Here is a 26,694-nt window from a genome sequence, read left to right on the forward strand (position 1 = left end):
GCTTGACGGTGAAGTCTCTTGCTTCTGTAAACTGCACCCTTTTCATTTCATCACATAACACTTTTAAAGATCTTCAGAAGAAAGTTATCTCAGATCAAAACAGTTCTTAGTTTGCTATTATATTAATCTTAACATTTTCAATCTTATATTAGCATTAGATATGGAGATGACATGGCCTTGAGTCACAATGGTACTGCACAACATACCAACAAAGACCATCAGTACTGCAAAACCCAACCTAGACTTGTAAGGTAAGCCTTCATCACAAAAGGTGATAGAGAGCAATACTAAAATTATAAGGCACACTTTACCCAAGATAAACTGGGGAAAATTAGTTACTTGCTGAAATACAGCTTAAAAACAGTCATGGGTAAGACCACTAGTCAGCTTAGCCTAGTGTCTTCTCCCACAAGATGCTTAGTGGAGAATATAAACACAGGCAGTAGTTATTTGCTGAATACTTAGCAAATTGCAGCACCCTCTGTAAGATTTGTTATTATTTAAAGAAAAGGGATTCTTCTTCCAAATAGGTAAACTTCCACTATGTCCTATGCTAGGGAGCTTCTCAGTTTTCACCACATTATGAGCTCAAGAATCCCATTGCAATTTGTTCTGAATGTAGCCTTTGCTAGTTTCACTTAAGGCCTTGAAACCTTGCATGTGTTGAGATATCTAGCACTGCTGTTCATGTTAAGAAGTAGGTGGCTGATCACTCATCTTGCAGTAGAAGGGGCAGTGGGGCACATATGACAGGACTCATTTAGCCCATAAACCAAAATGCAGCAAGATAGTGTGCAAACTTCATTCCGAGAGGTTCTAGTTCTGTTACAACTCCTATGCTCTGAGAAAGGAGTGTTCTCCTTCACATTCCCATGGTAAAGAAAGAAAAAAGTTAGCAGAAGATATCCTCTTGACTAGTCTTGTGAGTGGGATCTTTCCGTGGCACAGAATGGTTAACACCTGTTCCTACAGAAGGTCAAACTATCCAGGAGCAGACTACTCTCGAAATGATAAAAGAAATCATTGCTGCATTATGATAAATTACCTTTGGACACATTAAAGATGACCTATACTGTACTTGGTAGATGCCTGGTGAAACACAGTGCATCAGATTTGTTAAATAAACAATTTAGATTCTGGTCACCACATCTGTTTCACAGTAGAAATTGCTCACGATATTTTCACCGGAGCTATGGAAAGATCCAAATAGCTGATTGCACTACAGCATGCAGGGTTGAGCATGATAGTACTCTCATAATGTTTTGAAAATATTTCTAGTCCAGGTTTTTAAAAATCAGCAGTAAATACATGAGTAAAATATGCATTATCAAAGAAACACAACAAGTTCCCAAAGTTGAACCAATATTTACAAGTGAAAAAAAATACTGAAAAAAATCCAGTACACCCATGGTTAAGAAACCACATAGAACCAAACTTTTATTTTCAAACTAAATTAAAGATACAAATTTTCCTTTTCCTGAAAATAAAATCAATTAAAAAGATAGACCATGCTTTAATTTAACAGCTTTTAAACTCAAGACTAAATACACACAATCCCAGCTTTATCTGTCTGGTAGAGTCTTGAACTAACAGCTGTGGCATTACTGAACCTCATGTTTTACACTCCATTTCAAATAATGCAAACTTAACAAAAATTAATTTATAAATAAAATTACTAATTCTATCCAGCTTTCATCTGCTGCTGTTCCACTGAATAAGCATGGAAAGAGCATAACATACACTACTCTTGTTTAAAACAAACAAATGAAAAAAAATATAAAGGAAACATCAGATTCATGAGCTCTGCTCAAGAAGTCACAAGTTAGCCAAACATGCTATTAGTAAGCATGAAGACAAGAGTGTGTTGCAACTCTCACTTTTCCCCTTCCCCAGTTAAGGCATATCAGGATATGCCTCCTTTGGAGGAGGAGAGAAGACACCCCAGTATGTCCAGTATCACATGAAGGTTTGTAGGGCCATTTCTTATCCCACGAGCCACATAAACTGGCATAGGAAAAAGCAGCTCAGTGATGAGAGAAGAGCTTGGGCAGATCACTACACCTAGTTTTCCTGACATCCCTCCAACGCCTTTCTCCAAAGGTCTAGTTCCATTGGGACCTTGCAGAACTGTACTTCTATAATGTCAGCATCTGGGAAGATTCAACTTTTCTCAGTTACTAATGTCACCCCTTCAGGTTTCTAAAAATGCATTCAGTTTTACCCCAGATCAGTCCCCCAGCCTGCTTCATACAAGGAACAGTCTCTCAGCAAGAAAGCAGGTGGCCTGAGCAAAGGATGAAAAACAAAAAAAAGGGGGAAGGGGGAAGGGAAGAGGGGAATAGAGATGGCCAAGAAATGCTCCTTTTACTTGTAATGGTTGCTTAAAATACAGCTGAAACTATAGCGTAAGGTTGAAGATGAAGTAGTATTTTTAATTGTATACATCTCTGCTTTGGCTCCTTTCTATTAAACTTTGATTTCAAACAAAAATAAAAGGCGCTTTTTTTTCATAATGATACAAAATTAAACAGACTGGCTGTCATTCAAGGATTTAAACAGTACGAATGCAAATATTTGAGTAGAAAAATAAAAAGGAATAAGAAGACCAAATTATATAGAGCAAATGTGACCAAAAATTGGAGTTTTCTTTCTGTTGAAGAAAAAAAAATACAACCTTTGTGAAACAGACTTTTCTGGTTCTTTAAACTGCCAAAGCTAAGAGATTAGTGGAGTCTTATTGTCTGTAGAAGTCTTAGTCAGGCATGCAAAATAACCGTTCACACACATTTTGTAATCTTATTTCCAACCCTGTAAGCTACAACAACCCCTGCACAGTCAAAAAGACTTAATAAAAACGGAACATTACTAGACTAGGTTTGATGGAGACAAAAAGGTAATCTGGTCATGCTATGAGACATTTTGGCAACAGCATCAATACATCTGGCAAGTTATCTTCTGGACAACGCTTATGTACCTCTGAAAACACTAAAAGAGAGGACAATATCCTAAACCAACAATTGTCTGGATTTTCAAAAAATATGGATTTTATTTCATATTACAGTATTAATAGGATTTATATTTTGGAACCAACAACCATGATATGAACAACACTTCGAAGCATCCAAGGAATCTATTTAAAGCTATTCAAACATAATAATCCCCACGGAGGGGAAAACATTACTTTCAGAAACACAAGTCAGTACATAGAGACTTTGACTCGTGATGAAAATCTTTATGTAAACATGATTTTTTGCAAATTCTAGGGGGATATCTCCTCATGGTCATGAATGACCATTCCTTGTTACTGCATTATCTTCCTTCCAATCTTTCCTAAATAACAAACTTTCCTCTGCCATCAGACACAAGAATCCTGACAATGCCACAGTAGTAAATACACTGACCAAGCACTTATTATCCTGAATGCAATATTGTATTATTCTACTGCATTTCTCTTCAACTGTTTACATCACAACACTACAAGCTCTTTCGGGCCACAGGTTTGTTTTGTTTTGTTTTTTTAAAGGTACACAGTACTTATACAGAAGGAATTATAGAAATGGTAAAGAGTGACAAAGTGGTTTTCCTTGTAAAGCAATGGCCCAGTTACAGTTTTGCATGTTACAATGCATACTTGCAAAAGCTAGTGTGATTCATTTGTGTCCTAATGGAGGCATGGGCATGACTTTTTGGTAAATTAACTCCTATTTCATGATTGTTCTATGAGGTTGTAATATGCACAATTAAATGGATTGAAGGGATTAAAACCTCTATCAACAGCAGAAGAAGACATTAACACGTGAAGCAAAAGAGATAGAGGTTTCCCTTCCTTGTTTCTGATGCCTAGGATCACAGGAGATCCGCAGAAAGGAAAAAAAAAGGCATGAAATCATATAATATTGATATAATATAGAGTACGCCTATAAAATCTAACTAGCAAAAATCAAGTGAGTTTCCACAAAACCCACTAGAACCAGGCATAAAATTTAATTTTTTTTTAAAAAAGGTAACCTGAGGCAAAGTATCTACCACACAAAGGCATGAAGGCCTCCAAAACTTTTCAATAATAAAAGTTTTTCTGGTTTCTAAACCTGTCATGAATAACATGTTTTCCTAATGTAATTCTTTCAAATAATTAGATAATCTTAACCAGAAGTATCAATTAAAGCTTGACAGAGTTATAAGGAAATGAAAGCAAGATTATATTACTGAAAGTTCTTGGCAACTATAAAATTAGAAGATGCCATGGTCTACACCCTTAATGAAAATATTAACAACATTTTAAACTAAATCTGAGCCTGCTGCTGATTCTTAGCGTTTCTGTGAAAAACAGTGGCACGTTGTGAATCCCAGAATCCTCTGTGGCCAGAGGGCACAGAGATGATCAGTATGTTTAATATTTTGATGACAACATCAAACATACTGCAAGCGCACTGCAGAGTGATCAGCCTTTGGCAAAAGATCTTGAAAACACCGAATTTATTCTGCATGAGTCTATCACTTAGCATGTGCAATAGGTTTGAAGCATTCTGACAGCAGTGGATTGACTGCACACACAACACACTACAAATGCACAAGAACGGCTACACGGCTTTTGGCTCAAAGTCAGCTCACATCTGGCCATCTCAGAAGGAGACATCAACTCTAACTGCAAAAGACCAAGTAAAAACATGCAAAACAAAGTAAAAACATGTAGAGAAAACTGTTTTTTTTTTAAACACAACTATTTTTAATAAAATAAAGGATTAGCATAAAACCCACATAGATACATTTTAACAGTTTTTAAATGTCATAATAAAATGAATGGAGGCAATGTTTTAAAACATGTTAATAATGGTGTTGTCCAAATGCTTCTTCAACACTGACCAGCTCGGGGTATTGACCACCACTGCAGCAAACCTGTTCCAGGGCATGAGCATCCTCTCAGTTAAGAAGTATTTCCTCATGTCAAGTCCAAACCTCCCCTGAGGGATGCAGCTTTGAGCCACTCCCATGCTTCCTGACACTAGATGCCAGAAAAAAGAGATCAGCACCTCCCCCTTCCCTTCTCAGAAAGCTGGAGAGAGCAATGAGGAAAAAAGCTAGACACCAATAACTTCATGTAATTGCCACATTTCTGAAGTACAATTTAAAATAATGCGAAGGAACTTTTTAGGCAACAAGACATGCAGAAGACAACAGAAATAACAGCAACATCTTTGTCAACTTGACTGTGTAAAAAAGTGTGCAAAAAAGATGGTAGGGAATTTTGTTCAGTGCCAAGAGGAAAGCTCACTTAACTTCTAATTTTCTTACTCAAAAGAAGTTTGAAAATATCCATGATATTGTAATCTACTATTATGAAAAGACATATTTTTATACTTTAAAAATATGTCTTTGCTGTACAATGTTGCTTATGTGTGTTGAAACATCTGCTACACAGCAGTTCTTACATACCTGAAGACACTGCTTCTAATCACTACTGATGGATTGCAATTATATCTTTTTCTTTAAGGATCATTAGAAAAACCTACATGCAGCCAATGAAAACTGATTCATTATGCTACCCATATAACTCTACGAAATGACAGGCTAGTACCAAAATATTTACTTTGGCCTAAGTGTTCAATGAATTAGAAAGGTCAGAAGGAAAAAAACTTAATACATTCATAAGACACAAAAAACAATACAGAAAGAATTTTAATAAACTTAATAACAACAACAAAAAACCCTAGCTCTCTAGCTATAGCCAAAAAGCACAGAAAAACAAAGAGAGGTTGTTTATCAAAGTGTCTCAAATACAGCAGCCCAAGCTCCCTGGAATGCAATTTCAAATTATACTTCAGGAGCAATATTAGAATAAAGTCTACTTTCCCTACAAGTCAGTAGAAAGGTTGACATAAGAGGTTTGCCTTAGAAAAACAGTCACCATTTTCCTCTTCCTCCCAAGGAAGTTAAAAAACTCAGTTCCCAGACATCAGTGGGTAACAGCAGTGCACTTTTCTTTGTGTTGAATTTGTTATCCAACATGTTGCTCAACGAAGTCTCTTCATCCCATGGCTAGCATGGAAGAACAGTCAGATTTCTTTTACGATAGTTGAAAGGAAATAAAATTTAGGACAAAGATGCATGGAAAAAATGTTTGACTTCTGATAATGCTGAGAGACCACAGAAGTGTCAGCGTGGGTGTAACAGGAGTACATATACTTGGTTAACTGAACACTGATACTTAGAGAGCAAAAACATTAGTGAGCAAGGAACTAAGATCAGCTGAGTAAGTTTTCCTTGTGGGGCAGGCTTAGGATCATTGGCAAAGGCCTTGTTTAAACAACCAAGACAGTTTATTCACTTCTGGGTCTGTGTCCAGGCTCCCAGTGTTTCTATCACATCAAGGTGAGACCTGTGTCTACAACTGCTCTCCCTACAGTGGTAGTTTCAACTCTAGAAGGACCATGAGTACACAGCCCAGGTCTCCATCTGGATAACTGGGCACCCATTCCCTGTCAGCATGTTCAGAGACCAAACCCCCCACTGAGAGCGTAGCCTAAGCATCCTAATTTGGTACCGCTTCTGCTAATTAACAGGAAACGAAAAACGCTGCTGATACTTAATATTTGTCCTTTAATGACTGTCAGCTGCTCTGAAATCATACAGAGAACTTAACTGGTAGTTGTGCAGGTGCAAAACAGGTACTGGTAATAAAGCAGAATGTCTTGACAGTACTTCTTAAGAACTACTAAAACCAAAGATCCTCAGCAGAGCTCAGAGTGATCTGAAAAGCTTTGAAAACCAGTCACATTATATGGAATCAATTCTTATCATTATGAATGAACATCTGCTTCCAGTAAACTTGTAGAGAGAAAAATATTTAACGTGAATCTCCTTTAAAGTCTCAATACTCCAAGATCTACCAGATTAGGGATAATAGCTAAAGATAACTAATGAAAGCCAAAACTCCTAATTTTATTGCTACTCCTCTCTTTTGTAATGTCACATGTTGTCAAGATTTCCTATCCAGAATATTGGAATAAAAATAAATTATATTTTGCCATTACAATTATCCATCCAGAACCAATTGTTCCACATAGTTTGAGAAACAGTGTTTCCCAACAAGATGTGACTTTCATTTGAGCACCCTGGTTGCTACCATAAAATAAGCTAATATAGTAGTAATTATAGAGTGTATATTTTAATAGCAGTATATTCCCTGCCACCTGCAACAGGCAGGCAATGCGAAAGAAGTGTAGTTTTGTACTGGTAAATGCAGAAGATTTTCATTCTAAACTAGAAAGAAATAACAGCTAACCCTGTAAAAATAGTTATATTTTTAATTTAGTTTGCTGAATGGGCAAAAAATTACTTGCAATATAAAGTATTATCTTTGCTCAGAAAGTCTCTCACAATATGTAGGTTTTACAAATCACTAGGTAGCATTTTCTGTTAGGTATCCTTTCATGATCATGGAAATTCCGCTTAAGTAAAAAGAAAATCAACTTAAAATCCTGCAATTTATCCAAAGCCATCCCAGGACACCACTTCCACACAACATTCAAACCTCAGACTTGTTTAACTTTTGTGTCTCCTTGGCACACTGTTCACCAATGGCAGCTATGCCAGCCTTCCACTTCATATACTAAGCAAAACCACTTTGTTATGTATAAAGTAGCTTTGGGAAGGAAAGAAAGAGCCCTCTCATAACTGTAAATGCAATCCCTAAAATAAAGCATTGAACATGACACAGCACATTTTGAAAAAAAAACATACTCATGAATTGATGAGCCAAAGAAAGTGCTGTACAATCAGCTATAGAAAAACTCATTGCATAAATAACCTTACAGTAGACATTTGTTCTCTACTCAAAGACCACTTCACTGTATTTCACAATACTTTTTCTATTACTAGCTGTCTTACACAAGTCTGCTATATATTGTGATTTGACAAGTCTGACCATGTAAAAAATTTAACTACTTACTAAAAGTTGAACTTTACAGAAAAAACATTAAAGTTAAATAAGAAAAAAACTCAATAGACTACTTTCAATTTGAGATAGATTACTTTGTCAATGAAATTTTGTGAATTATTGAAGTTGTAACTTCAAAACTACTGTGGAGGTCAGACAGGAAACATGACCCATACAAAGTATGCAAAAAACCCTCCATTTCAGTACATTTTAACACTTAGTCCAATGTATTAAGAAAGTATGCAGCATGTACGAGAACCCTACAACACACTATTTGTGCACATTACATTGAATTTAAGATATTACAATAATATACAAAAAGAAAAACAACTTATTTCAGAGGTTAGAAATCTACAAGATATAGGCTGATACTTGTTCAGTCACGGCTATTTCAGCCATCTCTTTTTAATCAGCTGGTTTAAATCAAGTTTATGTTTATACAAATAATCTGAACACTCATGTAAATTATTACAGCTCCACCATCTGCTGTCATCTAGTTACCATTCTCAGCTGAGTATTGATCTTTTATTTTAAAAAGTGACCAAAAAGATTAAGGTTTGGACCCTAAAGTATACTGAAATAAATGCCTACTTAACCTACGTCATGTATGTAAAACTCTCAAAACCCACCAGCTAAATAAAGTCACAGAGCTAAATTTTGACTGAAAAGCCTAAGAATTTCAAAAATCTTCAGAAGTCATCTTGGAGAAAAACATCAAAAAGAGTGATGCTGTCAGGCACCACCTTACAGCTGCTGTCACACAGATGTCATACTATTATCTACCATATTATGGAAGTCCAAGAGTGGTCCACTAATTACTTGAAATGGCTTGCAGACAAGTAATGCAGCATATCCTACAGCTTGGAAATTCTTGCATAGAGTTATCCTACCCAGATGCTGCAATACAGAAGTGACTGAAGAAAAATTGGGAGTATCTGACCACAACACTAAAGCTAGTTCTGGCAACATACTGATGATAGAAATGATGCTTCTAGATGTTAACTGCAATCTTACCAAAGTGTGATCACCTGAATAAAGCATTTTAGAGAACTTCTTTGGGTTGAGATTTATGGGCCTGTAATAAAATGTCCTGAAATATAGGTCTTCTAATCCATTTTCAGTGTGTTCCACAATGGAAACATCCCATCTTTCGAGCCTATCAAGTTGTGTACTGCAGGAATATATACATACTAAACACTGCAAACAACATCAGTCTCTCTTTTCTTATATGACTCAATCGTGCAGTTATACAAAATAATCACATACTGTTTTGCTGCTGTTCTTCTAAGATATTTGAGTTCTCCCAACAACAACTGCAAAGTGGAATAACTTTTCATCACACATCTGTAACTCTCTGCATTTTTCACTAGAGCTTCAGCAACACATCTTCTGAGAAAACAGAAGTGATTGTTGAAGAGACTGTGGCTCAGTAACTCAGCAAGAGATTGAATAATGACTTTGAATTGCTTAAGTCTTTCACTTGATTGATGAAGTTTCTGCAGCCCAGCTGCAGCAAGCTGGCAGCAGTAAATTCTCCATACACTGCAAACTAAGTATCTGACTATTTCATCCCTGTTTCTAAGTATGTGAAAGCTGGAGCCAAAGCCTGTCATTTTACAACTCAGTACTTGCTTCTTTCCTTATGTCCTCTAACAGAGGTACTACTGTAAGGCCAAATAAGAATAGAACTCCCTGGAGATGCCTGCTGTGAGACATGTCATAGCATTTCTTCAAGAAATTTCAAAACAATAGCTTAAGGGTAACTTTTTCCATTAGAAATCAAGTTATTTTGAAACAGCCAATATTTATAATAAAGGCCATAGTGCAGCAGATGAATAGAATTACTGATTTTTCAATCCAAATGTACAATACTTGAAGTTAAAAGTACTTTCCAAAATTTCACATTCGTTGTCAGCAAAGACAAATAAAACTCCAGTATTCTTTCTTGTTATATTGAGTAAATACATCTTTATGGTAATATAATGTGGACTTTGTGGCATATAAACACAATTATAAGAGGACAGACAAGTCTGATTTTTTTTCCCACACATACCATAAATCTAAATAAAATTTAAATAGTTAACTTAAGAAAGATCATAATCCTGACTATATTGCCCAGATCTTCTCTTATCTTTGCCAGATTTCCTTGCTGAATAGTCCAAAGTTTCTTCAGAATTTTTCAACAGCTGTGCAGTGCTATCTGAATAACACTATTCTTATGCTACTTATAAATGGCAGCTTCTCTCCTGCTCAGTGACTAGTTATCGATTTCAAAATCACCCATCTTGTACTTCTAGCTTTCTGAAACGTTTCCTGAACTTCTTCTCCACCAAAACAATAAGTGTTTTTACACATCTTGTATTTCAGTTACTGACCATTTCATAAAATGCCTACAGGTTTTAGAAAATTGTGCTACTAAACAAGAAACCTGATAGACAGGATTCCTGTCTATCCTAACAGACAATCCAATCCACAGCAATGACAGCATTAATTCTACAAACCTAAGAGAGGAGCTTGGCTTTTAACAAAAGCAAAAGAAAAAGGCATTTGCAATCTTAAAGGAGAACTTTCTGTGTGGATAATGTAGAAATTAGAATTTATGAACATGGGCTTTGATTACAAAAAGATCTGTTCCCCGAATACTACTGATAGAAATAGCCAGAAGTTCATCACTGGCATTAATGAGGTTCATTATGGATCTCTAAATAAGGATGGATTTAAAAACACTTTTAATCATTGGAGACCTACTTCTTACTAGAACAGCTGCAACACTTGGAGTCATAAGCAAAACCCAGTGGATGTAGTTTGTACATGCAAAGAGGATGGGATATCAAATGTTGCATTTATTGCTCTGCTTTCAATTCAAAGTATTTGATACAGAAAATGAAGGAGCTGCTACAGCAGAATTACCTCTGTATTGTAAAATGTACATTTAATCTTCCAGAATGCCTCTTACCGGCATCATTTGGAAATCTGTATTTTTGAAACATAGGCAAAATTTAAAGAACAAATATTAAGAAACAATAAAGCTATCATAACTACCAGACTTACATGAGTTTTAGACAGATACTGGTACAGATAGTGTACTGCAGGAAAAACTTTTGATGTTTGATTGAATCCACGTGACATTATAAATATTCTAGTAAACTTAAAAGCTGTTAGGTTTTGTATAACTCTCAGAAACATCCCAGAACTTCTCTTGGAAATCCATTACCAGAAAAAGCAATGTATCCCTAAACAGGGGTTTAAGAATCCTAGGGAGGCTCATGAAATTTACTTTATAGGTTACTGTCTTATTCTTTAAGAAACCAGAGATAGAGTAAAATGACCAAATTTTACAGTTTTTCTATTACAAAAAAAAAAAAAAAAAAAAGTTCCTTGCATAGAACTTCATTTGAGCAATCCTAAAATGAAAATGAAATATTCCTTATGGTAGGACTAAATTTTGTAAACACAGGTGCACATCACAATGAAAGCATGGCTTTCTACCACAAAGGCACTGCCAGACACAGCTATGACTATTAAGAACATCAGTACGGTAACAGAGTCATAATGTATCACAATAATTACCTGTGAAAATAAGATGTTTCAACGTCTGACTTTTTTTGTAGGGATAAAACTCCTTACCTTGAAAAGACTGTTTGGCTCTGTCCACTAGTTCTTCAATTGGATAACTTGCTAGATCTCCTCTGGCATGCTTAGTTTTACAGTAGGTACATGCATTGAGACACCTGTTTAGAAAATTAAAATACTCAGTGTTTCTAACCGAGAAAACTTTTATGTGCACAGCTATATTTTAAAGTACATCTGGAAAAATGAGCTCCTGTATCTATGACCAGAAAATAGTAGTATTCCATTTTAAAATCAGTGAAATAGTCTGAAAAGTGTTTTGCCTTCCTAACTTCTTTCACATCTATATAGAAGGTGAAAAAATGATCAGTGGAAACCACATACAAAACCCAAGCGCTGGAATTCACATATTTTTAGAAAGTCATAGGTTAATAATTGTCCATTACTAAAGAGGAATCTTCAGGCTTCCAATCCCACTATTATATAAAAGATCCAACCTGAATAAGTCCTGAAAGGCTTCAAGTAGATTTTAAAAAAGCGTGTATTTTTGAAAACACATTTCAGCTAATTTTTCCTTCTCTCCTTTGGCTTGTATAAACAAAACAAATAATGTAATGAGGGCAGAATCACCAAGTAGAAAGGCAGCTTGGTACAAGAGATTGGGGAACTAATGAAAAGTCCCATAAGATAATGAAAGAATAATGTGAATGCTTTTAATTTACCTGACAATATAGTAAAGGCAGACTAATTCGAAGTACAAGGAGGGAAAATCAAAGCAAACAAAAACTACCACTCACTGTAAGTTTTTCTTAGATTAGCTTTTGGTTCCTGGTAGTGCCATGAATGCAATAAACAGAACATTAAAAGAAGCTTGTTGTGCTTCTTTTTTTTTTTTTCCTTCTCCCCTTTTTAAAGCTGATATTGCCCTACAGCTATTTTTTTTGCATGGGGTTGTTGTGACTCATATGTAGGACCTGGCACTTCACCTTTTTGATACTCGTACCATTGGCCTCAGCCCATCGACCCAGACTATTCAGCTCCCTCTGCAAAGTGAGCTACCTGCTCTCCAGCTGATCAACACCCCTGCCCACCTTAAGTGTCATCTGCAGAACTATTGAAGATGCACTTGATCCCCTACTCCAGGTCATCAATAAAGACATTAAAGAGGACAAATAAAACATTTGGATGCCGGAAAAGGTGAATGTTCTAACTACAGGAGTATTACTATAGAACTTTCAAAACAGTACTGAAAAGGCAAAGATAGCACCAGGTGGGTTCTGATGAAGGCATCAGCTACAAGACTGTTTACTGCTTGGATCTATTTTTTCATCTCTTACAATGTCTAGTATCTCCATGATTAGATGATTACTGCTTTGCAAACTCTAAAGATTTTCCTTCACAAAGACTGCTCTCACATGTTAGTTCTACTTCATTTGCAAAAGCAGTGGTTCAGACAGGGCAAAACACCGCACAAAATGTTTGCTTAGGTACCCTCTTGCCCCTGCATATCACCTTCTCCATTCAACAGTCTTATTTTCTTCCAGAGAACATCTAGATAGTTTGTGATTGTCTCTGCTAGACTGGATATGTTTATTATTTTTCCTGCCTATCAGACCCAAATATCTGATTTTAGCATCTACTTTAGATTAGAAAACTAAAATATACTGCTTAACCACAGCAATCACTGTTCCATTAACTAAAAATATATACAAAAAAGGCTGCCAGTAAAATATCCAACTGTCTGTAAAAAATAGGGGGAAAAAATCCCTAAATCTGAACCTTTACAACTTGCTCCAAATAACCGATTCATTCCCACCCAAACATAACTTATTCATCAGATGTCTCACCTTTCCTTTGCAAATCAGAAGCTTTCATTGTACAAGATCTGAAGACTGATTAAAAGGTAATATTTGAAATGAAGAAAATGTAAGCAGATAATTGGTTTATGCTTTCTCTATGTAACCTATGTAGCAAACAAAAACGTTTTCTTCTAGGTCACTAACATCTAAAGTATGCCACAAAAGGCTCTCCCTCAAAGCCCACGGATTACTCCTTTCTCATCCTCCTATCCTCCTCCCCATACACAACTCTTTCAAATTCCTTCAGTTCTTCCAGGGTTGCAAAGCATGTCTCCCTCTTTTTTTCCCCCTTTTCCTTATTTTCTTTTTTGGTTTGTTTTTGAAGCACAACTCTCCATTCAACCAAACACTTCATCTGTAAGCAGGCTCCTATCCAGACATCCCACTGTCACATTCCTTCCCCTCTACATCGTTCACTCAGTTAAAGTAGCCTTCTTCCACACAGCTACACAAAGATGGATTGGTAATGCATATTGCCATGTCCTCAAGAGCACTACTCAGCTTGCCTCTGGTAGCCTGGCCTCGTGTGTCAGTGGGGGCCAAAAGCCAGAATTCCCCTCCCCCTCAACGGGACGGGGGCAGCAAACATGAAGAAGGGGTCTACATACAGATGGGGAGATCAGGTACCAAGTACTGTCCTAGGCAAAACAGACTCAACTGCATGGCCAAAGATTGCAAGCAAACTCCTATCCCTTCACAAGGGCAGCTCACAGGCAATATTGTATTATTTTCTCCATATTTTCACAGTAGTATTATATTATTTTCCTAGAGATAACTAAGGCAAGGTGCTGGTTACTGCACCGCAGCTGCAGAGGGACCTGGCAGGGGCATTAAAAGGCAACATTCCTCACAGCTCTTCCAGCAGTGCAGATGGCAAACAATCCTCTACCATTTCAATAGCCACTTTCATGACAAGAGAGCAAAGCAAGTAAAAATAATTATTTGTCCTATATAGGCTAACCCACAGATTTAGGTTTGAGGTTTGGGGTTTTTTGGTGGGTTTTTTCGTTCTAGAGTTGTCCGGTTGGTTTTTTCCTCAACCTTGCTTTCATTTCAAGGAAATATAAAATCAGTTTCACAGCGGACATGTCTGCCCTTATAGAACCAACACAAAAAGGTGTGGTTTACACTGATGATTTTTGTACTAATCTTTGTTTTCTCCAAAGAATATAACATTACCAGTTACTTTCTCAATCTTCTCAGGTCATCAAGAAGAGATCTAATTGGTGACAATCCAGGTTACTTTAACATCCTCCCTTTCACCCACGGAATTCTGTCAGCCATCAGTAATGTAGGTATGTATCAAGATTTTATTTCTTGGTACGAATTTATTACCCTTAGATTTAAGCTGGGATTTGGGGGGGGAAAAAAAACAACAAAAAAACCCACCACGACTAACAACTTTTATAATTTACTGAAATTTTCAAATTCTGATTTACTACAAGTTTGGTGCAAAAGTGAGTTTCAATAAAAATATTATTACAAAGTTTTTGTCATCTTGGAGGAAAACACTGCTTTTTTTAGACTTTCAAGTGTGTCAATTGATCATAAGATTCAAAAAACTATAATGTTAGTAAGTTATTTAAAACAAACTTCTAAATTTATTCCTGTATAATAGATCTAAATAAATACAAAATCTAAACTGGTATTGTCGTACAATAGAAAGGATTACTTATGCTATTTACATGGTATTTTTCTGTTTCCTTATCATGTATAGTGTGTTTATAAAACACAGCATGTTACCTCTTTCTCTCTTCTCCTTACAATTTATGCACAAATCATATACTTCCTTACTACGTATTTTGCTTTGTATTTGTGTAGCAGTATTTGAAAAGCTCTACAGCAAGAGTATTAAACACTAGAAGTATTAAGCACTAAGTAACAGTACTAAGTACTGAAACTTATACCTTGAGGATAAGTTTCACATCTTCCTTCAATGCTCCTTTCCTACAAGACTGGGTTACCTGAAAACATACAGTAACAGCAGTTCTTCTCTGGTACTTCAATAAACTTTGTCACAAAGACAGAATGGAAGTGTGGAGCAAGAAGTATGAAGAAAGAAGGGGAAGCTATTTTCCAAATATCCACAGTATTATTGTATTATTTCTCCACATTTTCATGGTATTATTATATTATTTTCCAAATATTCATAGTATTATGTGGGAGTGTTTCCAAGAGTTTTGTTACTATGGTCTTTAACTACAACTTCAGAGGGTTTGTTGATTTATTTTTGGGTAGGAGCTGAAAGCTGGGATTTGGAAGCAAATTTTTTTCCAAGTTTTGCTGCACCAGTTAACTTGTTCCTACTATAAAAAGAAGTATTGTGGAATGCCTACATAATTTAGTTTTTATCTTCCTTGGTATTTAAAGAGATTATATAACAAAACCAAAATGAGGCAGACTTAGATGTAACATAGAAAGAGATCAATTTTAGAAAGTAAATCGAAAGAGGCAAAACTTTTAAACCCTATTTGTACCATATTTGTTAATTCCAACCTGGAAAAAGAAATAATCTATTGGGCTACAGCTGACCAACAAAAAGATGCAGGTTTCAACTATTTGTAAAAAAGCTGAACGAACCATTTTTCATAGATTTGAGAATTACCAATTCTTGAAAATAGAAATTTAAACCAAACCATAAGCATAAGAAAGTATCTGTAGTGGTTTTTTCCCTAGTAAGCCAGCCTCTGTTGCAAGTTTCCAGCACAACAAATTACTCACATGCCCATGCTGTCACATACTCAGACCACAGGCAGTGGAAAAAGACTGTTGGGAACTCTGAGAATCTGAGCATTGCTTCTTACGAAGTGGCATTCACCAGCAAGTGGATCACCAACCCAATAGGTAAAGCTCTCCCTAAAAATCACCCTACAATTTGGCTATTGCTCAAACACACAGGACTAGGAGCTGCAAGAGAGCATTTGTGTTTAAACTGGAAGCCTTCTTCAAGCATTTAAAGCTGGTTTGCAAATGTTAGTTCATATTAATACAGGTCAAAGGTTTCTTCTGCACAAAGAAATCACAGACATTTCTAGAAAAAATAATTAATGATCATTGTGTTCATAGTTACCAGTATGTTTTGGATAAATTTTATAGTGATTCCAGAAAAAAACCCTGAGTCCTGGTTTTCCAACATACTAAACAGATTAAGGTATTTTGAATTATTAACCTTTTGCTTTGCATTATTAACCTTTAATCAGCTATGTGCTCAACACACAGAACTCACAGCAAAGTAAAATATTATTCACAGATAAATTACTACCATGTGGCTAATTAAAAACTTTCTGAACATGTTACCAAACTGTGTAGCATCAACATTTTGGTCAAGTGTCTGAAATTTTCTTGTAGACATAGGTAACAGTGGTATTCACATTGTTTAGCTAGTATGTGCTCAAGTTGTGCATTAGATTAACCACAGTCTTCATTTTCAAAACAGTACTATTGCTCATAAAACACATATTTAACATGAAAGGCTACCCCTTGCAGATGGAACTAATTATGAGTAAGAATGCTTATGACACAGCAGACATATAAAGACCTTCCTTGAGCGGGACTAATCAGTGGATTTCAGCAGCAGATGAGAATGAGGTACAGACACGAGGAGCAAAATCTTGGTTCCTCTTAATGGGACTTGTGCCACTAAGTTTAGTGAAGACAGGATTCCACCCTCAGATATGAAAAGTATAAAACATCTTCCATTCAAGAATCAGAAAACAACTCAATTACAGATCTTAATGAGCCATTAGTGTGCATGTCACTCAAATTGAAAGTGATTGATCAAGACCAGACATCTGTGAGCAAGATGGGAGAGCTGAATGCTGCAACAGTCTCACATGATAGAGAAGATCACTGCTGCTCTGCAAGTGGGTAATTTTGGGGAAATGTTCCTTTAATATCTGGAATAATCCAGTAAATTCTTGCTTGGTAACAACCTAGTAAAATTCCTGTTTGGCATCATTCTGGTGAAAAAAAAGAAACCAAAACCAAGCAAACCTCAGTCCTGAGTTTAACAAATTAGAAATTTGCATACAATCATTAATCACAATTCAGACTAAACACTAATGTGAGCCTTTCTGAGATTTGACTAGGTATACATATTCAAGATTTTATGAAGTTCACCCTATTGAAAAAAAAATAGTAACAAAATTCTGCCAGTAGTGCAGTGCCCATGATCATCACATCAGTATAAACATGGAAAGATTGCTCATCACTGTCTCCCACAACATCTCGCTGTATCTACCATCAGACTTCCTTAGGCAGCCTCAATAATTCCAGGCCAAGAATATTTTGTATTAGTAAACTGTGGTTTTCCTGAAAGGGGAGTGTCATTTACTTGTTTCAAAATACAGTTTGCAGAAGAGATTTATGCTTTTATAAGATACTTTTAGAGTTTATATCAAATGTAATTTTGGTAAAAATGCTCTGTAGTGTGAATAAAGAGAAAACTCCCCTTGCAGGCTTGACTGAGCAAAAGAAAGATGAGAAATACATACTCCCAGTAGATGAAAAGGAGATGGATACTAATCACAAGTTGCTAAACAAGAGGTAGTAGAATTCTAAAAACATTTTTCTCCTTAGGCTACAAAGTTTTGACAACCTAAGAACAGCACTTACACTTTATTTATAGTTAAATATCATACTATATTTATAGAATTAAATTACATTAATATTTCATAGTATTCTGTCTCTATGAAGTCTACTTTGTACTTCCAAAATTTCTGAATTCCCTCAAATAACTGCAAATGGATCAGGAGGGGAAAAAAAAGTAATTCAGAAGAAAATAAAAAATAAAATTAAAAAAAAAAAGAGCATGCCTAATATGCCTGACTTTTTTTTGGGGGGAAACTGTTCTTTTGCTTGAAGTTTGCACATTTTAAAATAAAGCTTTTCAATCCACAATGACAGGGAATATAATTTCCTGTCAAATATTTGGGGCACTAGAGGAGGTTTGCACTTTAAAAGTACTCAGGATTTAAAATACTTTTGAAACAGTGGCAACCTATATCTCATGAAGGCTAATTAGTCTAAGCAGAAAACAACATTGTTACAAAAACACTGTTTCTAGTATCCCAGCTTGTTGAGACTGAGCTTGGACACCAGCCACAGGTGCTATGCTACACAGCACTCAAGGTTACAACACTTTCGATTTGAGAAAAGCAGGACTCGTCTGAACCTTTGCAGTCAACTATTTGACAAATATGCTCCGATAAAAATTCTGCTCTGAAAGTGCAATGCCAGCCTAAAAAAAAAAAAAGTCTCTCAAAAAAGTTTTAGCAGAAAATAGGATGGCACTTCAAGTAATACTATACAGTGCATGGGACTGTACACACTTTTCTCAAAGTAGAATGCAACCACAAAATGATGGGTTTTAATTCTGCAACCCACGCCATGCTCAGCAAAATGGCAAGAAAGTGTATTATAATTTTGTTCTCTGAAGAGCTTTGAAGCCAGTGCTTTATTAGGTAATGTCTCACTAGTTACTAAGCAAAAGGAATTTGGAGAAAAGGCACCTCCATTGGTTTGATAAGCCATAATATGTTTTAATTTTGTACTTCAAATATTTGCATTTTGTGAAACTGAATTCCTACAGTCAAGTGCAGGTAATTCAAAGGTCACAGCTGTGTAGTTATATCATCATACATTCACCTTGCTCACTTCAAGGCCAATGATTTAAATATCAGCAAAATCAAGTGCATCAATGGCACTTTCCAATGCCTGTCTGAATAACTTCTTGAATAATTATTCTGGCCACATAGTTCTGCAATTGTTTTAATTAATTCATTAAGGTATTCTAAATTGATATTACAAGATAAAACATTCCACTGCTAAGCTGCATACATTTGTGTTCTGCATCCTCTCTCAAAATGGTGCATTGCTAGATGCTTACTGGAAACTGCAACGTTTTTTTCACTACACTGAAACTAAAGTTCTCTGATTCACAGAGACTTAAGTCATCTTAAAAGCATTTCCAAATATCTGCTTGGCTATGTAGACCACAGCTTTGGGGGCAGATTATGACAGGCATTGATATCAAGAAAGGGACTCAGCTGAAATAGCACAGGCAGATAAATCAGGTTCTGTGGTTGCACGGAGCAGAAAATGCCATGGCACTGTAACTACAAGTAATCAATTCCTCCAGCACTTCATAAAGAACAACAATATTTGAAAGATGATGACTGCTGGTCTCAGGCAAATAGTAGTAATGAAGATGGTAAAAAGAAGAGTTATGACAGAAAAACCTTAGATAGAAAAGATACTTTCTTACATATCTGCTCACAGCTCATCCCCAAGACACAATGGCAGAATACCCAACATCACTATTTCACCATGCATAAGGCACTATTACTTTCAGACTCTTTCTAATGAACAGCAGTGGTTGGAAAATGACCTGTGTAGACAGGATTCTTGGAGATTTGCTTTAATTTATAAAGTTTTAGAGGACTGACTTGACAACTGCCTTAGTATTTAAAGAAACAAATAGTGCAATTTTATTAAAATTCTGCTGGAGGCAGATGACTTAGCATAACTAACACAGAATGTGCTGCAAAACATAATTGGGATAGTAATGAACAATTTCATAAGCTTTTAAAAAATCAGCTTTTGAAGGTTTTTTTAACAAAATACTAAGAATTTAATTAAAATTGTGATTTCTAGGGGTGTAGGGGTGTGTAATGAGCATATTTAAAGTTCTGTTTCAGGAATGAAGCATCACAGCAGATCTCCAAGACTGGAAGGAGAAGGGTAAAGGGAGTCAAGTGTCTTTCTACAAGCAATCTACTTCATTTACCATGCATCTTCACAACATTAGCAGTTCCTGAATCACCCCTACAGAAAACATGGTTGAAAAGCAGACCACTGCCTGTGATAAGGGCTATTGTTTTTACTTCCTGAATGGCTTTTGGGACAGACTCTTTTAGAGTGGTGAAATCTCACAGGAAACATTAGGCTGCAGTTAATTCTGTAACATACAGCAGGTACCACTCAGATTCTCGGCATAAAAGGCATTGTTTTTGTGCTGGTCAAAACATCCTGGGGGGAAAAAAAGTTACATTTCAGCAGCACTAAAACTACCAGGCTTAATTTAGAATTTATCTGAGGTTGCCATCAGACCAATTTCCAAAAAACCATTTGTAAAATGTCTGTGGGAAAGTGGATTTGAATTGTCTGGGTAAAATAATGGAAATAAGTGCATAATGAAAACAAACTCACCACTTATAATCTAGAAAGAATCCCTTCCCAATGATTGCATCAACACAAAGCTTTCTGACCCCAAATGGTTGTGGTAGCTGTAGAAATTTTAGAAGCTCCAATGTGGACAAGGATATAAGCATTATCTGCAATTAATACTATGCTGTTGCTCCTAAATGTCATTTCTATCTTGTAGTACAGTGGTTAGTCTTGCTGGGAAAAAAACTGTTCTGTGCAGCAGTAGACACATTCATGCTTCAAGTACATATTCTTTGCTATGTATTACTTTGTCAACTTAAAATGAAAGAAGACCACACATTTCAACATAATTGCCCAATCCTAAATCTAAAATTTTCCAAGCAATTTAACGGACTGATTTACAGTTATTCTTACAAGAATCCAATGACTGATGTCTTCTAAAAATAGAAATTTATACCAGGGTCCTGATGTTTGCCTTCAAGAGTCTTCAAGGGGATTTTCAGAAGCAAATTAATCCCCTCTTCACACAGTTATAGAGCTAAGTCAGTCAGACCATGGACACAACTTCCTTACTACCCATGTATCTCTTAAATAAAATGCAAGTTAAGGTACTCACTTTGAATAATTAGGGAAACAAACAGTAATGAATTATTTTATTTTCATTATTTTATAATGTCATTATTTTATTTTCATTATTTTATAATGTCATTGTTTGAATATATTTAACTATATTTTGCAGAATTTAAAATTAGTGACAGTGCAGAAAAACAGGAAACTGTAGTCTTTCATTACTAATGATCCTCAACTTCTCCATCTGCTTTATTTCTCTAAAATTCTCTCCTTCTAATGATTCCTCAGATCTTTTCTTCTACTTTATTTTTTTCCTACCATTTTCTTAACCTTTTCCTCTTGTCTTGCATTTGGTGACTGTTAATGCCATGTAATGCCACGCTTGTAACTCTCCCGCAGTGTCCTCATGTCCCAATAACTTGGAATGGTATGACATTCTTCCAAGCTAGTTGGCAAGTGTTTGTATGCTTTGATTTCCTCTTTAACTACTCAAGTCTGTGGTGAGCCTGAAATTCTTCCACTTCAACTGTTGCCAGCTCTGACAGAAACCATAACTTGCTAGTCTTTTTTTTTTTATTTTTAAAGCACAAAGATGAACAGCTAGCTTTAGACTTAAGATGATGGGTTTTTTTTGTCCTCTCATGTCCATTGCCACTCAGACAGTTATGGTCAGTCATTTAAAAGAAAATCAGAAAGACCATGACTAAAGCACTTAATGCACAAATCAGAACATTAAAAACAGGCCACAGAACCTCTTGGGGATTCAGGATCTAAACAGCCTTCTAGATATCACAGGCTGGAAAATACACAAGAGGCAGCTCTAGTCATCAAATGCAAGACTTAACAGTAAAAAGGAATGGACAGACAAAACACAAAGTAGCTCAGCAATTCAGTTGTTTACAGGCCTTAGTCAATACTTAAATGGAATCTTTCTTCATATTTCCACATCTACATCTGGTACAACATTATCTTTGCAATGGCTGACTTGAAATATTTTTTCAACTGTAACAAAGACACAGGTTTTTGGATGAGGGGGTTTTTGCACAATCTGCCTATTGAACAGACCCGACAAGCCAGTGTAGCAAGGAACACTATCCAAAGACTTCCCACAGGAACACAGATATGGCTGATGACATCATACTACAAGATGTTTATTTGCTTTTATAAACATGGGTTAAATTGACATTTTCCTTGAGAAGCTGAGTTGTCTGAAGAAAGAAACACAAATCTTGCCTTCTACTAAGAGGTGACCGACCCTGTGGGATGGAGAGGACTGGGAATGTCATATGCCTTAATTTTAGGCAGGCCTTTGCAACAGTCTTATAAAGAATCTGTGAAGTCAAACTGCTGTGATATAGACTGAGTAAGTGGACAACAAGGTGGATTTACTGTCTGGACTGCTGGGATTTGGTGGCTGGTTAGTATTGGTGTTCCTCAGGGACTGACTGATGAAAATGCCACTATAATTTCCTGACTTTATTAACAGCATGGGTGAAGGGATGTAATGCATCTGCAGCAAATCCCAAGATGGAGGTGGGGAGAGCACTTAATGTGTTGAAGGGCAGGTTTTCTATTCAGTGAAATACCAACAGCCTGGAGAAATGGGCTGACAGGAACTCCATGAAGAGAATTGGCCTGTCCATTGTTAGTATGAGGAGATCTTACTGCTGTCTACCAAGAGCTGATGGGAGCAGTGAAGGCACAGCTGGGCTGTTCTCGGAAGTTCAAGGTCACAGGATTAGAAGCAATGGATACACACTGTAATATGAGAAAATTTGATTAAGACCAAAGAAAGTATTTTACTATGACAGTGGTCAAGTACTGGAACAGGCTGCCCCACAGTTGATCTCATCTCTTTGGGATCCTGGACCCCAACAAGGATGCTATTTCTTTCTAGAAACCAAATACTTCCTCTGCTCCAGGTTTACATGTGCATCTGCACGTATGAATGTGAGCACATACGTGTGTAAGTGACACATACGCGAGAAGCCGAGCATGCTTCCAACCCCACCAGAAGCTTAGATTCAACTACTGGGGTAAGAAAAGCTAGAAGATGAGAAATTAATGCAGAGAAGGACCAAATCTGGTCTGTATAAGAAGGACTAGACAGAAACATTAAACGAAAGACACCACAAGCAGTACCAGCATTTAATCATTTTTGTTCCATTTGTAATCATATACATTCAGAGTACGATACTAACATATTGTCTATAAAAACACCACAGCACCTTGAAGGCTAACATGAACAGACAAACAAGTATGGCAGTTTTTTTGAAGCATATAGCAAGTAACCAGTAATGAACAAAATATTTCCAAACATTTCCAAACTCATCCATATATGAGTTCACAAAAAAAAAAAAAATTAGAACACTGATTTTAGAGATTACAACAGAGATAATCAGTTCTGTGCAAATTAGTTTTCTGCTTTTGTCATGTTCCTCCACAGGATAAAAGAATACAGAAAAGGGGCACTGTGTCCATACCCGGAACATTGTGAAAGTGCGTATATGGACATTCTTTGGTGCCCATGGAATTGTGAATTGCCATTTAGATTTGCACCTTTTTTCCTGTCATACTTCACCTTCATACAACATTAATGAATATGTGTCTAAGCTTTAAAGAGTTATACTGATGGTAACTGCAAAGCCCGAAATTTAGTTCCCTGAGTGAAGGGTATTTGTGCTTCTCTTACTAAAAACAAGAATAAGTTAAATTTGCCAGTTTTGTTATGAGTTACATATGGCCATATTTAATCTTCTGAATTCACATAACTTGAACTCACTTTAAAGTCCTAAACTCTCTTCAGCAAACACGCTGTTATCACTTGTAAAAGAAATGGATGAGGGGGAGATAGACCTGAATGCATTGTATAAACAACAGAGAGGTTCCCCAATGAGCAGATATGCAATGTCTATGAGCAGATGTGCTCATGTCTAAGGCACTTGATAGAAACTACAGAATCCAACTTTCTAGTCTCACTACACTTGATGGAGATAGGTCTCTATGCTTTCCTTTACAGAAAAGCATTCATCCCTTTGGAAAATAAAGCCATTCAGCTGATCTAGACTAACATAAAAAGAGTTGCTGTATTTATTACACATTTATGTTATTACTTTCATAATTTCATTTCAAAAGGGACCTTTGCTTTTATTCACATATTGACTACACAAGAAAATAAATCAACATACAATATTCAGCAATGTTCATAAAATATTCAGCATAGACATAAGATAAACCATAAACTCCTAAAAAGAGAAGAGCAGGAGGAGAGCAGAGACCAGAGTTCTAAGTGGAAATCAGTATAGCAATACTATCTTTGAGACATAACGAGCAGTAAGAGCTATTTAAAAGAATATACATAAATCAGGTACATATTCCTTTGCCAAGATTATATTTGTATTTAAGTCTTGTAAGCATTATGTATTAAATTCATTTTATTAAAATCATAGAGAATACCAAGTCTTGTTCTTCCTTATTTTGCAGAGGGTATCATAAACTAGAACAACCTATGCAGCTGAATATCCTAAGCACAAAACGTGTTCATAATAAATACAAACACCCAAGAAATCTGAAATATAGCTGAAGAAACAAAACTGGTTAGCACTGAAAGATCCCATTCCTAGTATTTTAATAGCTGTCAGATAGAGCAAGGGCATGTAGCTATAGGACAAGCAGGAACAGATTCAAACTGGAAGACAATAGGTTTTAGATTAGATATTGGGAAGAAATTCTTTACTAGGAGTGTGGTGATACACCGGAATAGGTTGCCCAGAGAAGCTGTGGATGCCCCATTCCTGGAAGTGTTCAAGGCTAGGTTGGATGGACTTCAAGCAACCTGGTCTAGAGGAAGGTGTCCCTGTCTGGAGCCAGGCTGTTGGAACTAGATGATCTTTAGGGCCCCTTCCAACCCAACCAATTCTGTGATCTTAATTTTCTGTTCTGTTTAACTGATTTTTATTAAGAGGTGTGGCTTCACTCCCATATTTAACTTAAACACTACAAACTGTGGGGTCTCACTTCCACTCAAAGAAGCAACAGTTGAAAAGTACATAAGCTGCTAGAATGAACTGTCAGTATAGGAGCAGGGCCTAGTTTAATGACGAAAATTTCCATTAGAGTCTCTGCAATAAGTTCAGCACCTGTCTGAACCACAAAATTGGGTATGTTATATATTAGCTGGTTATAAAGTGTCTGCACTTGCTTGGCTTTCAATACAGTTGCAAGGATTGTACACCAATCGTGTGAGTGAAACACTGATGCAAGAAGGGAAGCTGTAACAACCAACCAGAGGAACTAGACAGTATTTAGAGTAACTTCTGTATTACTCTGATGCTTTCACATACACATATCTCCACACTTGGAAAACATTGACGGTTTCCGCAAAATATTGCTGGATTAGGATTTTAACATGTCCGAGAAACACTTCTGAGATCAGCTGCAGATACACTAAGACTCTCTTGCAAACCTACTATTTCCCTACAAATTGCAGATACAGGCCAACAGGCACAACACCAGCTTATGTCTTCTGTTCAAGCAAAATGGCCAAGCCTAATGAAGACATCACTTCATACCTTTAATTCAGAATCAAGGATTATTTACACATTTACAGTGTGCTTGGTGGACAGACATCGCTGTATTATTGTGAATTACAGAATTCTAAGTTACTTCACTAAATATGAACCAACTACACAGTTGACCTTTCCTAAAGATATTGATACTTACATAAATAGTTTAATTTGTAATATTTTCTCTCTATAGCTTAAACCTTTCTTTTACACTCTTCCTCACTTAACTGGTAAATTAAAAACAAAATCTCAAAAGTAGTTGCATTTTATTTTACTAAATAATTAGAATATACCTAAAAAAAAAGACAAAAGTTTCAATATGTATTTGACTAGTTATAAATCACTATATTATTTTACCCATACTTGCTATTTAGAAAAGTAAGTGATGTATAGTTTTGGAAAGGAAAAATAAATTTTAAAAAAATCAGTTTAAAACCCTAACTTGCAGGAAAAAAAAAGCCTCTACACCAATAATAAAGGGAGTTCTTCTTTAAGCTCTTTAACAAATGACCTAAACCAAACTGTAGGAACAGAGGAATGTGAATGACTAAACAAACCCTTCAGTAAACATTCCCCAGCTGCAGTTTTCAGCCTACTACCAAGCTAAAATGTGGAGACTCAATCTACCTTCTGCAAAATTATAAACTTCAGAAACAAAGCAACATTACATGACATACATGACTCACAAACATAGTCACTGAAAACAAAAACCACTAGACGTTTATCTTAAAAACAGAAAAGACACCAGGTCTGGCACCAGTCTGCAATGCAAGAAAGACCATGTGATAGTTAGACACTTGTGTATTAGTTTAAAAATAAGCTAGATAAGCATGTGATGAGTGACAATTTTGTACTTGACCTTTGCTTAAATAGCTTCTTTTCACAAAGTCCACACAGACATCAACAAACTTCGAAAAAAAAAAAGAAAAAGAAAACAAAAAGCTAAAACTCTACATCTCATCCAGTGTGTTGAAAATAAAGCCTAAAACCAAAATTCTACATGGTTACTTCAGAAAAAATAAAAAAC

The 26,694-nt window shown here is 36.0% G+C and overlaps 1 protein-coding gene across 1 annotated transcript in view; it reads right to left on the reverse strand.

The window, feature by feature from the left end:
* Nucleotides 1-26,694, reverse strand: part of CDKAL1 (CDK5 regulatory subunit associated protein 1 like 1) — a 406,851-nt gene that overhangs the window by 210,708 nt on the left and 169,449 nt on the right. Inside the window, exon 9 of the mRNA XM_051799198.1 lies at nt 11,564-11,667. Within this exon, the coding sequence (XP_051655158.1) occupies nt 11,564-11,667 (104 nt within the window). The remainder of the gene's footprint in view (nt 1-11,563; nt 11,668-26,694) is intronic.

The sequence above is a fragment of the Manacus candei genome, unplaced genomic scaffold (genome assembly GCF_025592945.1).
Source record: "Manacus candei isolate 608988 ecotype Guabito, Panama unplaced genomic scaffold, ASM2559294v1 h1tg000049l, whole genome shotgun sequence".
Classification (NCBI taxonomy): Eukaryota; Metazoa; Chordata; class Aves; order Passeriformes; family Pipridae; genus Manacus; species Manacus candei.